This window comes from Zophobas morio, unplaced genomic scaffold (assembly GCF_036711695.1).
Source record: "Zophobas morio isolate AGI-343-1 ecotype UQ-CSIRO unplaced genomic scaffold, CSIRO_AGI_Zmor_V1 ptg000047l, whole genome shotgun sequence".
In the NCBI taxonomy this organism is placed as follows: Eukaryota; Metazoa; Arthropoda; class Insecta; order Coleoptera; family Tenebrionidae; genus Zophobas; species Zophobas morio.
Window position 1 is genome coordinate 225,898 of NW_026972152.1, and position 15,551 is coordinate 241,448.

At 34.4% G+C, this 15,551-nt stretch overlaps 2 protein-coding genes and 1 long non-coding RNA gene across 3 annotated transcripts; 2 read left to right on the top strand and 1 right to left on the bottom strand.

Annotated features, from left to right (window-relative positions):
- The first annotated feature begins 6,174 nt into the window (after window positions 1-6,174).
- On the top strand, window positions 6,175-6,857 carry LOC135142463 (uncharacterized). The gene is made up of 3 exons (XR_010282537.1): window positions 6,175-6,474; window positions 6,524-6,716; window positions 6,768-6,857. It is a non-coding gene; the product is annotated as an uncharacterized LOC135142463 (long non-coding RNA).
- A 3,569-nt stretch (window positions 6,858-10,426) lies between these two features.
- LOC135142446 (synaptosomal-associated protein 23-like) lies at window positions 10,427-11,504 on the bottom strand. Its single transcript, XM_064074149.1, has 5 exons — window positions 11,413-11,504; window positions 11,141-11,220; window positions 10,917-11,048; window positions 10,670-10,866; window positions 10,427-10,612 (listed from the first exon to the last, which is right to left on the bottom strand). The coding sequence occupies exons 1-5, from the start codon at window positions 11,481-11,483 to the stop codon at window positions 10,487-10,489; spliced, it is 606 nt and encodes a 201-aa protein (XP_063930219.1). The 5' UTR covers window positions 11,484-11,504; the 3' UTR covers window positions 10,427-10,486.
- Window positions 11,505-12,622: 1,118 nt separating this feature from the next.
- LOC135142484 (U1 small nuclear ribonucleoprotein A-like) lies at window positions 12,623-13,780 on the top strand. The gene is made up of 5 exons (XM_064074203.1): window positions 12,623-12,735; window positions 12,798-12,970; window positions 13,102-13,333; window positions 13,443-13,625; window positions 13,682-13,780. Exons 1-5 carry the CDS (start codon window positions 12,651-12,653, stop codon window positions 13,750-13,752), a joined length of 744 nt encoding a protein of 247 aa, XP_063930273.1. The 5' UTR covers window positions 12,623-12,650; the 3' UTR covers window positions 13,753-13,780.
- Window positions 13,781-15,551: the final 1,771 nt, after the last annotated feature.

The window sequence follows — 15,551 nt, forward strand, 5'->3', positions numbered from 1 at the left end:
TTATTCTTTCTTCACACGAAATTAGCGATTTCGTCCCAGTAGTTGACTCTCATACCTCAAAAAAAAATTTCGAATAAGTTACTTTGTCTAGACTAAAAAATTTCAAAAAAATGTAATACCTTCTAAGCAGTAAGATTTTTAAGGTGAAGCAAGCTATGGCACAAATACTACGTACAGTTGAAAAAGCTACTGAAGGTTTAATCTTTAAGAATACAACATGACTCGTAGTACTTGTTCGTCAAATAGGCCTTTAATAACGTATGACTTGCTAAGCATTTGCAGAAATTCCTCCGTTTTATTAACCAAGCGGCTTTAATTAAGATTACTTCAAGTTTTCGTCGCAATAATTTATTATCCTATTCTCAATCCAGCGTGCATAAATTGAATAGGAATACTTCAAGACCCTTTTACTGCCTTATTAACTTTTTTACTATGTATATCAGACCTTCCACTCACCAAAGATACGCATAAAAATCTTTTTGCGGGGGATATGCTCTATATCTCTAACGAAATCTCTTTTAAATGCTTTGTGCAAACTTTAACTCAATATGATCTAGAAAAGTGTTAAATTAAGTTTATAGTTAAAGTAAAAAAGACTAAGTGCCTACTTACTTTACGCCGTAGCACACTCAGCCTGATAATTTTTTTTTTTAATTACATAATGCGGTCTCTCCTTCGGTGTTATACAGAAAGTTTATAAGGGATTATGTAGGGCAAAATGAGTTTACAAAACATAGATTCCCTACTACGCAAAGCGAAAAGGATGACTGCGATACTATATTCTTCCCTTAATTAAAAGCATTTTATATTTTTTTCATAGAAGGAAAAGTATATAAACGATAATTTGCCCTATATAACCTATGCTTCTCCCGCACAGGGTTGCTCTTTTAAAACTTATTGAACGGTAACAACATTACTGATAAAGCTGTTGCAAATGCCCTCTATTCCTCTGTGGTATATTACGAATGCTTAACTACCGAACTTAGATTTCGAGCCCATAAAATAGTGAATGAATAATATGTGGTTGACGCTGCGAGTTATACTACTTGCAAGGCGCTGAGTGCTACTAAATTTAACTAAGTCCTTAATTTTTTATCACTGCCGACTGAATATCCTAACAAACTGTCCGATGTTTAGCCCCTCTATGGCGCTTGCATGGGTTTCACTCAAGTTTCATTATACTCATCAGTTTTCATGTTTTTATGACAGTTTTAGGGAGATGCTAGCCAGCCCTCGAAAGGTCCCAGTTTCAATTTACCGAGATTTCTCCTCTTAGTGAGGAATGTTAGGTGATTTTTTTTACAGTGCACTAGAGTGAATGTTAGGTGATTTTTTTTACAGTGCACTAGAGTTAATGGAACTAAGCTTTTACTATACCCTTCAACTCTTAAGGACTATCAGAATTCTTTTTTATAGATTATACGGGTGCACATTACATACAAATCAAGCTTAAGCAGTCTGAACTCAGCTTACCTAGCGTCTGCATTTTATTATATCAAGAAAATAACCACAAAATTAATTTGAAAAAAAATAATTCTTATTGGCGGTGTACCAATTTTGATTTATTCTTTAAATCCGTTTTTATGACAGAAAAATTACTATGAAGGTAATCCTTTAAAACATTAAATTTGACTTATGTAATTTAATTGGCAGTAACATTACTTTTGATTGACCCTTCAAATCCAAATTTTTTAGTATAAATACAACGAAGCTTTACGTGTGCATATTTTTTTTTAAAATATTTTGTAACCTTTTATTAATATTTATGCAGCTTTACTGGCTTTCTAAACTCCAAATAATTTCACGTTTTTATCAGTCTACCTCAAGGTTTGGAGAGTATATGTTACTTATCTCTAAACCACTGCATCAACGGTTTGGTGGTTTTCGACTTAGTTTGTATCAACATTATGTATAGCTATGCATAGGTTAGATAAGAAACTAGAAAGGGATAAACTCTGGCAGACGTGTAAGGGATCTTTGTTTTTATTTGAAATTATAATAATTTTAAACCATGAGTGAAATTTTTAGTAGTTTTAAAGTATTTTTAAGTTTTTTCCCCATAAATACATATATATATTTAAAAAGGTAATACGCAATAAATACAAACACTGTTAGATAAGAGAGAAATTACATACGCAACCGCCAAAAATTTAAAAGGAAAGCAGTGTTGGTTGGAAATTTGAACCCACAACATCGAGAAATGCGCGTCAATGCTCTTATTCGCTGAGCTACGACGATAACTCTTAATTCCCCTTTGAAGAATTATCGTATTTAACTTGTTAAACACTACTAAAAAAAATTTCATATCTGGTTAAATACTAAAAAAGAGCCCTTCTAATGACTCCTCTGCCATACTAACGCGCAAAGGTAATCGGTGCGTACGTTAATGAGGAAAAAACCGATATGTTAGACAGTTATTTTTGGAAGAACATGGTTTTTTGCTCTGTCGCCTACTTACTGCCAAAAACACTTCAGGTCTAAATGACACAATTTCTGAGGTGGTTAATAAAGAGGAGATTGACTTTACAATCCCATTAGCTAATTCTGTGAAGGTGAAAGATATACAAGTAATTGTTCGACTAAAATTATTAAAGACTATTGATCAAGACAAAATCTCCAACACAATGCTGAAACACCTAACTATACCAGCCACGCCAAACCTTAAGGGCCGTATTATTCAACCCAGGTGCCCTGATCGAGGGAAAAATGCGGACTTAATTTTTTTTATATCAATATAAAATACGCACCTTTCAATTAAATAATTACCGTCCATTTAGCCTTCTAGCTTGTATAAGATGGTGAAGAAGCTGTTTTACTAACAAGACTTCGGCAAGAAGTTGACAAGTTTAACGCCATGTCGTATTCCAATTTTGCTTTCGTAAAGTACCCTCTATTATGCAATAACTTGTACATCTAGCGGGACAACGTAATAAAAAGCTTTAACAAAATAAGTTTGGGAAGATATGTGTGGATATTGTAAAGGCATTCGATAGGGTTTGGTACAAGGTCGCTTTTTTATAGGAAAAAGTTAGAAATATCGCCTCACTTAGCTTCATCATAGACAACAGACTATTTTGTCACAATAATATTGAATATGACAAGAAAAAGGATATAGAGATTAATTTATAATATTCACTTATCTGCCAGGTAATCCGTCCCTCTAAGTAAACAAGCTTCACTTCTATCTCAAAACTTTTAGGCCAAAGATTGCCTACGCATCTGCGACGTGGTCTTATTGTTTCCCCTTCCCACCTTGCCATTATTCTGCCAGCTTCCAGGTTATATAAAATCCTATTCTGAGAAATGTTGAAGCCCCACCCATCTTTTTTATCCGAGCAGAGAGAATTATTGAAATTTTTTAGTACGTTTGAATCCTGCTTATTTAAAAAGTTACTTACGATACAAGTTTTATACAAGAACTACAGGAAATCTGGACATCAATTTAATTACGCCTGCTGCTCCGGTGAGCACTAGAGTAATCTGAACCACTCTATCATTCATATACCTGACTCTGACTCTTGTCCGCACTTTTTTAAAGGTGAGGTATCAACATATAACTTAAAAAATGAATAAACCTACTAATATTTACATTAAGAATAAACTCTAACAATTCTGTTTATGCTAATCTTTTTAATAGTGGTACTTAATTACTCCCCATAGTATAGGGACTCAATTTAAACTCTTGTGAAAACATTGAAGGCGAATAGAACACAATTTTAAAACTCAGCGAGATTCCTGTTGCATAAGGTAGTTTTCAAAATGGAAAAAATAAAGGTAATGCCTCATTATAACTTTGGATTATCAGTTTTACACACTTCTCATAGCATTGAAACTGTGGCAGAGCACTTGAAAAATACAAATATAAACATATTAAAGACAAGTTACTTAAAAAATTCTTATCCTCATATTCAACCCTGCACAAACGAACTTTAACGAAACTTATACATAAAAAAAAAAATTGAAAAAAAAGGTAGACAAAAAAAAAAGGCTAGTCGAATTTCGCTTTGCCTATAATATCTAGTTGCCTTCATAAAGTAAGAGTATTTTCTTTTAATGGACTTCAATATTTCAACAGCGAAACGCTTAGATAATTTATATATGTAGTTGCAATTTTGCCTTAACTAAAGAGAAATAAATTGTGAATTACTTAATGACACCATTCACGTATGTGTAGGAGTTTTTGCAAAGAGAACTGAAGCTTTAAAATATTTATTTACCTCCCCTCCCAAGAAATCTCTGTAGTCCATGCTTAATAAACGTACCATGCAAACCCTTTGTAATATATGGTCAGGTGTTTTCTAAAACAGCCCTCCTTACCACATAGATTCGAAATAAGGCAAGGCGTGATTAATTTTGATACCTCGTAATTAAAACAAAGATCAAAAATAATTGTTACTTAGTTGTTATTTAATATGATTCCGGGTGCAAAAGGAAACCATAAGGTAGAGCGCGCGAAAGTTTAACCTTTTAAACCAACGGGCTCCATATAGGATAAATATTACATATAGAACATAGAGAAAATTTTTTGCTTAAGGGATATAATTAGTTAGGATAAGCATACTTTAGTTTAGTAATAAAAAGATTGATATATAAAAACTAATATAATTATAAAAACTTTCATTAAGAAATAGTACTGACTCCTCACATTAGCAGACTAAATTCCTTCTAACAACACTTACAAACACCATTCCAATGATTTATTATATGCGATAACGTAGATAAACAATACTGTGATTAATACCATAATATTAAAAAAAATTGACCAATTTATCAACCTTCTATAACGCAATGACTTTTTATTAATAGCTGGCGTTTTTGGGTGCTAGATGGAGTTTTCAATTTCAAACACTTGAGCTTAAAAAGGTTCAGTCGGTCACAAATACAAGTAAATTATTACTATAATATCTAAGATAATCTTACTTTTCTACACTCCCTACAAAGTTCATAGAACGACGTGGGCTTACCCCTAAATGGATTATAAGCCTACTTATAACAGTATAACCGGATCGATGGGGAGACAGCATAAACTAGTAATCAACAACGTACCAATAGACGAAGTAAATGTGATGGGCCAGTGTATGATCTTTGCTCACCGAAATATACTCAGCTTAGATAAAAACCTTTCTAAGTAGCTAGTATCAGCACCGGTTTTTCCATTATTAAATACCGAAAAAGAGAGTCGCAACCCTTGATCTTGAGTTTAGTGCTGAAATTTTAATTGGTGGGCTACGAAGACAACTCTCGATTCCGGTATTGTAATTAACATATTTTTTATTTTTTAACTTGTTAGGTGCTATGAGCTATTTTTAAAACAAATTTTGATTGGAACTGAATTACTCTTCCCAGCGGCCTTGGTCTTAAGTGAGGTTTTCCAGAGGCTGTTATGATTTGCCTTTAACTCCCATTTTTAATGTACCTGTGTGGGTTTAACACCAATTTATGTTTGGGGCCGTAAGATGCGCTTATAACGCGTTCAGCCTCCGCGCAACTTCCTGTGTGGTCGTTAAGATGGTATGAGGGATGTCAAAGTATCCCTGCAGTTGGCGAAAGTAAACTCAAAGCTTACCAGAGTGTTAAACACTAAGAAGCCTTAACTCGAATGACTTATTAAATTTATTACAGTTTATAAAGAATAAACAAATAATTTCAGTATTCCCATGGCATCGCTTACTTATATGTAAGGATGGACAGGTGCCCCGCGCGTAAAGCATAGAATAATTTCAAACTCTTCAGAACTTAAAGTATTTTTAGAAGACGTAGCATTCTTTGTTTGAAAGGATAAAAACGACTTCGTTGCTAATGTGGAACAGGTCAACATGTGAATGTAAAATAAAAAAAAAAGTTTCATTTCACTAACGGCGGATGCATATATTCGTTTACGCTGCTTCAAATCTTGTGGTGGGACGCTCACTGACTAAAAATATATGCTACTATAGAATTATATTTTATATTAGATCGTGGTCAGCTGATTTGTCGTCAAAATAGCTAATAGTAAAAACGTTGTGGGGAAATGGCGGTAGGTTTAATAAAACGCGTCTTTGGACCTTAACGAAAACCAACTTGTTTAAAAAATAAACCCTCTAAACCCTTCAGCTGCAATTTCTTCTAATATCACATGTTTTCGGAATGAAAGAAAAAACCTTAGGCACGCATTCTGGCTCTCGTGCAACTCTTTTTTACTTGTCTTGCCTTTAACTAATTTGTTTATGGTGTCAGGTTATATTAGAGTATATAATAAAATATGTTGATGCCGAAACGAGATCGTACTGCTATATACGAAACATTATTTAATGATGGTGTTCTTACAGCTATGAAAGATTTTAATGCGCCCCGTCATCCTGATGTAGAGGGCGTTAAAAATTTGTATGTTATTAAAGCTTGCCAGTCTTTAGTTTCCAAGGGGTATGCTACTGAACAATTTTCATGGAGACACTATTATTGGTATTTGAACAACGATGGAGTGAACTACCTCAGGTCTGTTTGCTTAAGTAATTTTTGTGTACTTGTTAATATATACAAATAGAGAATATTTACATTTGCCAAGCGATGTTGTACCCGCCACCATTAAAAAGAGAGCACCTCCTGTTCCTATGAATCGTTTTCCCCAGTCGACTGGCTTGCGTGATAACCGCCCACGAAATGATCGTGAGAGTTATCGTCGTTATATTGGCGCTGAAAAGAAAGAGGGTCCAGGCCCTGATTTTAGACCTACCTTTGTAAGGAAAAATATTACACATTATAGTTATATTATTATATTGTATACTTAGATGGGGAGGGGTCGCGGAAGCGCTCGTAATTATCCTGCTCAATCAAATATTGATTCCAATTTTTAAAGTTTTTTAGAATATATAAATGAAGTCCTCAGCAATGTTTTACTGGATTTTATCTTTTTTTAGTTTTATTTATATGTTTTATATTTAGTTTTATTATATTTACTGTGTCATTTGCTCTTATAAGATAAATATTAAGTATTGTCTCGTAAATACTTGAAGACTTTAATTGGAGATCATTTAATTAAATTGTATTTTGATCCTCAAGTTATAACAAATATTGTGAAAGTATTGTTTTTTATAGGGCCGCAATTATTCATAAGGAAAGATATTTTACTATTTTAGTATAGTTTGTTTAGCGTCCTTAGCGCCACTTATCGGGTATTTCAATATAACAAATTTATAGAGCTGTCTAGCAAGGAAGCCGCGTGGGATAAATTTGGTTTTTTTTACTCAGATTCTTTTTTTTAGGAAACCATTTACCTTACTATAGATCTCGGGGTAATTACTCCAAACTTGTTTTTTGTAGAAGGATGTTTCAGTTTACTTTGTCCCACCTTACAGTTTGATCTACAATAATAATTGCCTTATTCTGTACGTTAATACCTTTTTTTTGCAACCTTTTATAAATCGATAAGAAAGCCTTTTACCTTCAATTGTAACACAACTATTACACAAAAGCCTAAACCTTTTTTCTCGATGTAAGTATTGACATCGGATACATTCTTAAGTATTATTTAAATGAATAACCTGTTACACGGCCTAACGTTTATGTCTTTGAAACTTTCCTTTAAACCTTTAAAATATCATTGCCTTTATAAAAATTAACTAAAAATTTGGTCAGTAAACCTAGATACAAAGGATCAATTTTAAAATGAATTTACCTTAAAAAAATGCAAGAACTTATAGCTAAATATTCCTATGTTAATTCGGTAATAGTGCTTTTAGCAATAAATAATGGATAACTTTATAACATAATTTAACATATTCATAGAAACGTAATTAAACACAATCATATAACAAAATTCTCAATAAAATCAGCAACCTTAACAAGGTTATAACCCGCTTGCCTATCTGCTTGTGCTCGGTGCCTTCTTCGTAATAGAACCCACTTAATAGCCTTTCAAGTTTTTTAAATGCTTTAAAGGTGGTGACAGAGTGATGTACTTTAATTATAGTTTTCTATCGTTAACGATACATCTGAATAATACTAAGTAGGCAGTAATTTTTTCCCCTTGATCCGTTAAAGAAGGACAGAAGGTATGTCGAGTTCACTAATAGGGAATTTTTCCAAGTATAGCAGATAAAAGTTGCCTGTAACTTCAGGCATGAGTATATAGACAGTTTAATGTCTCAACTGTTAACAAAGCTTCTAAAAAAATTAGAAATTGCTGAGATAGAAGCAGCAATACACAAAAGCGTAAAAAGACTACACTAATAACTTTGCTGAACTAATGTAACGACAAGTGAGGTAAGATAGGCTGCTACGCCTTATAACATTGGTTTGTTTGTTGTAATGCCTTACTCAAGTCCTCCAGTTTGAACCTCTGCGTATCGTTTTTCGACGCGATGCTAACGCCACTTACGAACGCCTCAACCAGCACATCATTTAATTACTGGCGGAGGAGGTCAGTTACGAAATTTCTAACGGCGCACGCTGTCATCCGCGCAATGGACTTATAATTATTATTCATGGGTTGGTGCAACAAAAGAAATGTATATATTTATGAGGTTGCTTGATCATAAACTGTAAGCTAAAGGTACGCAATCACCTATTAAAAGCTCGTGATTCGGTGTTTTCTTGTCGGCCATCAACCTCCAGAAAAGTAACCAATAATAAAGATAATTTAAAATGTTTTCCCAAACTTTCAAACGGTCGTTATTTGGGGAGGTACGCTGATTTAAGTGATTTTCTCCAAAAACCGACTGTAGTCTTCAGTTTTTATATATAAAAAGATGATGCTCTTACACTTTCGCTCTTTATGCTCCTTGAACTTTTATGCTCGTATATTTATTAGACTGCGCAAAGGAAAAAAAATTTGTATTATTTTCCACTGGCATATCACACTTCACATGAAAATTTAAGCCATTGTTAAGAATTATACATTTATAACTTAACTCGCCCAGTCATATATAATGACATTTTTTATTAAATAAGAAAATTATGGATATAAGCAGCATTTTTAACTACTACTAGGAAGTCTAAAAACCGCATGTTACTGAAGTAAATATAAAATTGGTGCCCCAGGGCGTTACTTTATAGTTAAAGAAAAGATTTGCTTATAACATTTTTAATAATCATTTTATTACAAAGCAACAAAGCTAGAAAAAATTAGAGATTTATAAATATTGGATTATATCGCTAAGTATATATAATTTAATGAGGTATCAGATTAAAAATTTTTGGCAATACTTTGGTTAAAAAATATTTTTAGGGTTTTGGTAGTTTTTAGTCTCCTACGTCATGACTATGTATAATGCTTACTTTTTCTTAAGAAATTCTATAAATATGCGTCACCGTAATACTAACGAAAACTGGTTTACTAAAAATAGCGACTAGTTTTTCTATTACAGCAAAAAGATCTCAACCCTACCATTCTTAGACTGGCAGAGTTTACTGCCACGGTTGGTAAGTTGCTTTCACATGATCTGTCTAGTTTCGAATACTCTCCTATTTGGTGCAGTTGAAACTTCGGGTGTTCGCTGCAGCCCCCTTGCTTCCGCGACACTAGCTGGGTACTCATGTAACGCTCTAGGCGTCCCTCGAAAATACCTAATAGATACGCCTTACCGCTGCTATACAAACTCTTAACCACAGTTTTATGCTAAATAGCCTACATAGTTGGATAACAAATGAGCTGAGCGCTTTTAATAATGGTATTTGAAGGCTATTTTAAAGGCGATGAAGATAAGTGGAGATCCTTCTTCGATCACTTCTTAATAATCAGTGCATGCCTCCAACTTGGGTTGCTGTTGTTACAAAAGCAAGGCATCATATGTAGCTTTAACTGCTGCCCGGCTACAGCCAATGAAATCGCTGTCATAGTCTCCGTCTTTCTGCGGAAGGTACTCGGCCTCGACGAAGTCACTAAAGATGCTAAAAAGTTGTCGCAGCCAGTGATTAACCGTCTGATCTGCTTCGGAAATTTGAGTTTTAGCTTGGTTCTGCTTATTGCCCTGTATTGCGGGACAGCGAGTTCTCACACAATGCCGTGGCAATTCCTTTTTGTCTTTATCGGAAGAAGGCTACACTACTTGGATCCCCCCGCCCTAGTTCAATTCCTACAAGTATATAAAACTTTGTTAACCGGTGTTATCTATAACTACTTAATTGCACTTATTTGAAGTCATCTCTCGCAGGTTGTATTATTTCTTATTTTAGAAGCTAGACCTTGTAAATAGTCGTGCTAATATATTTCAGATCAATGCTATGAGAGGAGAAAAAGATCTAACTTAGATAACTGAATAAAACTAAATATCCGTTTTGTGAGCGAAATGTAGTAACGTCAAGACAGTGCTCAGATCCTTAAAATTCTCATACAGCTAAATTAGCAAGAGAGAAAGTAAATTATTGAAGATTTCTATTCTCCCGTTAAGAACAAGCCTTTATTTTTAAGGTAATTCACATCTACCTTAAAACACCTAAAAAAATTTTAAACTTGTGTGAGAGCAACTACAACTATACTTTTACAATCACGGCCCTCTTGAAAAACTTTTTACTTTAGCAACCGAGCAGTACGCGTGCCCGCAGCTTCCACCCTTTCCACATTGTGCGATAGTTTTGCGTCAATTCTATCCAGCTGTTGGTTGTGTTGACTGAGAGTGGTGTGCATTTCCTGAGCCTGTAAGTTAATTAAAATTAAAAAAGTTTTCTGTTTTCTATAAACTTTCGGTGGGACCTGGGCTCTTAAATTTCCTACAATTCCACTGATATCGTTTAAATTTTCCTCCATTTCATCCTCACGAGCGTCCCCAATTATCCGCCTCATCACAGGCCTCTCGGGTTGCTCGGAAATGCTATTTCCGTGGTTTCCATGGGACACTTCCTGTGCGCGTTCCGGTTGCACGCTCGAAGTTTCTTTAAATTTTCTTTTTTCTGTTAAAAATCTAAGTAATAATACCAGAATATATATCAACGTGGCCTACTAAATTTTTTTGATTTGTTCCAAGGACAAACACAGCATCCACAACATTTTTCAAGTTCCTCAATCTCACTTTCCGCTTCAGCGACATTTTGATTGATGTTATCCAAACCTCTTTCAATCCTATTTAATTGCTCTAACTTGTTTAGGTTTATTTGAAATTATATATTAGATAAAATTAATTAAACAATAATAAAAGTAATAACTTAAATTATAATAAGAATTAACCCCCTTGATCCCCTAAATTTTTAAGTGTTGCACCACCAACTTGTTCCGTTTCTAGGGCCAACGCTTTCATGCGCCTCGTCCTTTTTGTTAAAAAAAAATATATAAATAGCTACTTCCTCTGAATTAAATGGTTAAAGGTGAAAAGAGAAGTTAAAAAAATTTAAAATAATTGGCGATATTCTATAAATTTACGAAATACCGCTAAGACCTTTAATACAGAGGAATAATTACTAAATAATAGTTTCTTTGGCCAAGTTGCATAATAAACTTACGATTCCAGGGACTCGCCTGTGACCTTATCAGCTTCATTACGAAGTTCTTGTATCTTTCTATCCTCGCTCATTGTCAATTGAGAGGTTAAAAAAGATTAAGAACTTTAGAGATTATAGCCTTTAGTTCAATACAAGGTTCTCCATAGGATTAAGCTATAAAAGTTTATTGGGCCAGGGAACGGGAAACCTATAATTGCCTATTTGGGATTAACTAGCAAATGGTACTACTTCTTTGTGGCGGTGATTTAATAAAGCCAATAACTGACGCTTATTGAAAACCTTTGTATGCAGAAGCCTTTCCTTAAAAATTCAAAATTTACCATTGAAAGACTGTTCAAGTTTTTTAAATTTTTATTAGCTGGACTTAAATATAAGAGACTAATAATTCCCTACGCCTTGGGGTTGAGAATTACAGCTAATATTTTACTCTTTGCCGTTTTCTGTAAAACATTAATAAATAATTATTCCTTTTAAATAAATTATATCATAGGTTCATTATATCGAAATTTTTAAATATAAAAATACATACCAAGAGACATTGAGCGAACATTGCAAAAACGCACTTTAGCACCAAAAAAAAGCTCAAGGGATTTATGACAGATCAAAGCTATTATCGAACTTAGAACTTAAGTTTTAACTTCTGTAAATAAAAATATTACTACTCTAATAGCCAAATTTTATCTTGAACGCTCTTAACATTTGTCATAAAGCTATTTTATGTACTCTTTTAAATCCACCGAATGTGGAGGTGATATTTAAACTTCCAGCTGAACGAGGCGCCACAGCGTGCACACCGCCAACAATTGTCCCTCTTACTTGCGTATAATAATTGTTTTGGGGAAGACGTACACTTAACCATCAACGACCTTTAATGTGCGCTTCAATGCTCTTATGTTCTGAGCTATGACGACAACTTCAACCCGGTATCAGGGCTTTAAGTTTACGATAGGTTACGTTTGACCCTTAACACTTGGCACCACTCAATCCCCAGCTAACTAAACGAGTTTCACCTTTCTTTGAACTAACCGCTCGTCCCTGTAGGATAATTTCATAATTTTATACTATGGAGTAGTTCAATAAAACTCTCATATGTTGTTCTCGTGTGGTAGCCAATCCTTTCTCATGGGAGTCAGCAGCATTTAACTTGACGCTTTCTCTATGCGAAGTTTCCCTAGTGCCGTCATGCTCTTGTGGAGCGTTCGTTAGCGTTGTTACTTAATTATAGAGATTGTATTACTATGGAACCTGAAGTTTGCAAATCAATTTTGGAGCCTAAAAGGACTATTTATATACACAATCTTAACGAAAAAATTAAAATATCCGGTTTTTTTTTACAGAATCTTACTTTTATTTTTGCTAACTTTGTACATTGGCATTTTTTTCAGAATTAAAACCAGCTTTAAACGGGATGTTTTCACAATTTGGAAAAATTCTTGATATACACGCTAGGACAACTTTAAAAACAAAAGGACAAGCTTGGATTAGTTATGAAAATCTAGATAGCGCCATACATGCCGTAAATAGCCTTAACGGGTTTGAATTTTACAATAAACCTATGGTAATTTTAGTATTAAAGTATTCTTATGCTATTTTAAAATTAAATTGTTAATTAATAATATCTTTATGTAAGAATTATGCTTTTATATTTAAAATCTAATTGTTTACTTAACTAACATATAACATTAACAGGAGATTTCATTTTCGAAAAAGGAAGCGGATGCTGTTGCTAAGCTTGAAGGCACCTTCCAACCGCGACCACGACGCCCAAAAGGCGAGAGGGATAGAATTTTACTCCGAAAGCAAATAGGTGACCAAGATCCCTCTCTTTTTTCGGGTCCCGCTGAGCGCACTTTGAAGGAGGCCAGTCAGGCATCTCAAATACAGCCGCAAACTTTATATAAACCTTTGCAAAATAAATCTCGTATAAACTTTATTGCTTTATTGTATTTTTTGTAATATCTAATTTTTTTATTAAACTCTTTTGTTTTTATTGTTTTATTATACTCAATTGAACTTTTTAATATTTTTAGGCACAGAAAATCCTCCAAATAAAATTCTTCTTTTAGTGGATCTTCCTCCAGATTGCGATGAAAAAAAATTAAAAGTTGTTTTTGGGAATTTGCCTGGCTTAGTAGAAGTTAGGCTAATCGCTGGAAGGTATGATGTAGCCTTTGTCGAATATGAAAACGAGTATCAAGCTAGCCAAGCAAAAAGTTTATTATTTACTAGTAACATATAATATTTATTTTTTTATGTTGCTATTTTTTAGGTACTCTTCAAGGTTATTATTTGGATCAATCGCATCAGCTAAAAATATTGTTTGCAAAGGCGAGCAGTTAAAATTCGAGAGCATATTTAAGTGCTTACTAATAAAGGGGTGGGTTGTTGCTAAAATGTTTTATACTTCTATTAAAATTTGTGGAGAATTTGTATTGCTTACTAACACTCGTAGCGGATAAAAACCTGTAGAGTTGGTATTGTTCAAATTTTCGGGGTGTACCATTTACAACGGCTTTGATTTATAAACTTCACTTCACTGTTATAATAAATTAGCGAGCAAACGCAGTGATTAAAGGATTAAATGTTGCAAGCGAGTTGGTCAGTTATATATATTTGGCGTTATCATCACTAAGAGTTTAGTATACTTGTTGCCACTAAATTAACACTTGCACATGCAATAAATTGCATTGGGTAGAAGAGGAAGGGTAAGAACGAAGGACTTTTACGAAAGCCCTTCCTATACAAATTTTCGGGGAGTTGTATGCTTCTAGTTCACGTTAACGTAACTCCAAATTTCTTCACAGTTTTTTTTTAGTAAGTTTATAACTTTTATTATAAAATTATATCAAAATCATTATTGCTGCTAAAATATTTAAAAAGATCCCGTTTAATTGTAACTTTTGCTATACGTGACAACCCATTTTAAGCCATAAAGTTTAGTTGGAAAAAAAATTATGAAATTACAGTTATGATAAATATTTCAGGAGATAACTAGTGGTTTAGTGAGCATATGTTAATAACTATTATCGAAAGAAAAATTTATAATTGGAATACACTTCGTAAAAAAGAAACATAATAGGGCCGACAAAGTTAAGAAAGCTTTAAAAAATACCAAGCAAGACCTGTAAGCATTATAATTTTAAATAGCTGTGCGATAAAGTTAATGTAAGTTTAAACTGGATGACAACTAAATGTTTCATAACACTGTGACATATCCCCTTTAAAAAAAAAGGAGCACGCGGCTAAACGATTTCTCCTGAGTTGCCAATGATTTATATAATTTATTTTATAAATGGCATTTCCTGGTGCTCAATCGAGTTAACAAGTTCGAATACACGAGCTCTCAAAATAGGATTTCGGGAATACACGAGTACAAAAGTATCGTATCCTTCATGCTAAGAGTGCGTCGCACAAATGGCAGTATTTTTTTTTAACACTGGTATACTATGACCTGTCTTCTTCAGACCTTAAACCGCTTAACAAGAATCCCTTCTGTAGGGGAGAGACAGAAGCATCCACTAGGGTACGCTCTTTAGAGAGAGCTACAAGGCTGTCCCGAAGGACTGTATAAGAGGGAAATATCGGGCCCGGGCTTCCGCTATTCGGCCTTGTGTGTTGGAAGAGCGCTAAAAACCACCACCGGAAGAGACAGTCTTAGGCACATGACCCGAGGCCACAGGGAGACACCTGCCAGCACCACTGCCAGCTAGTACTCCCCGACTGTGAGCTCCTCACCAGAAGGAAGGAGCCCTTGCGGACGGTGGTATTGTGTGCCATCCCATAACTTCTAAGTGAGTTCTTCCGCTATAAGACGATTAGCCTTTACAGCTATCCGTGCGTAGAGGGCGACGGCACTCATTTTCAAAGATTACGGTCAGCAGCTTAAGCTGTAGTTCGTGGTAAAGAGTATAAATGCGCACAAACCACGGCGCGTTTGTAAATAGGCGCAGCATTTTGTTTTGTCGCACTTGAAGCGGGAATGTTACCGCCGATAAGTTGTAGGCCCCGGCAGGAGGTGTATATGTCAGAATCGGCCGAATACACAGCACATTAAGCCTTCGTTTATCGCGCAACGAAATTTTATTTTTGCTGTACAATAATGGATAAAGCATTTGGGTCGCTGCCTAGACCTTGGCGTC

What these genes read in the sequence shown, in the direction of transcription:
- LOC135142446 (XM_064074149.1), bottom strand. Translation starts at nt 11,483, where the DNA reads ATGAGCGAGGATAGAAAGATACAAGAACTTCGTAATGAAGCTGATAAG. An exon ending in GAACAAATCAAAAAAATTTA is followed by an intron (nt 10,867 to 10,916) that starts GTAGGCCACGTT and finishes GATTTTTAACAG; the next exon opens with AAAAAAGAAAATTTAAAGAA. An exon ending in TAGGAAATTTAAGAGCCCAG is followed by an intron (nt 10,613 to 10,669) that starts GTCCCACCGAAA and finishes ATTAACTTACAG; the next exon opens with GCTCAGGAAATGCACACCAC.
- LOC135142484 (XM_064074203.1), top strand. Translation starts at nt 12,651, where the DNA reads ATGGAACCTGAAGTTTGCAAATCAATTTTGGAGCCTAAAAGGACTATT. An exon ending in ACCTTTGCAAAATAAATCTC is followed by an intron (nt 13,334 to 13,442) that starts GTATAAACTTTA and finishes TAATATTTTTAG; the next exon opens with GCACAGAAAATCCTCCAAAT. An exon ending in TCAAGCTAGCCAAGCAAAAA is followed by an intron (nt 13,626 to 13,681) that starts GTTTATTATTTA and finishes GCTATTTTTTAG; the next exon opens with GTACTCTTCAAGGTTATTAT.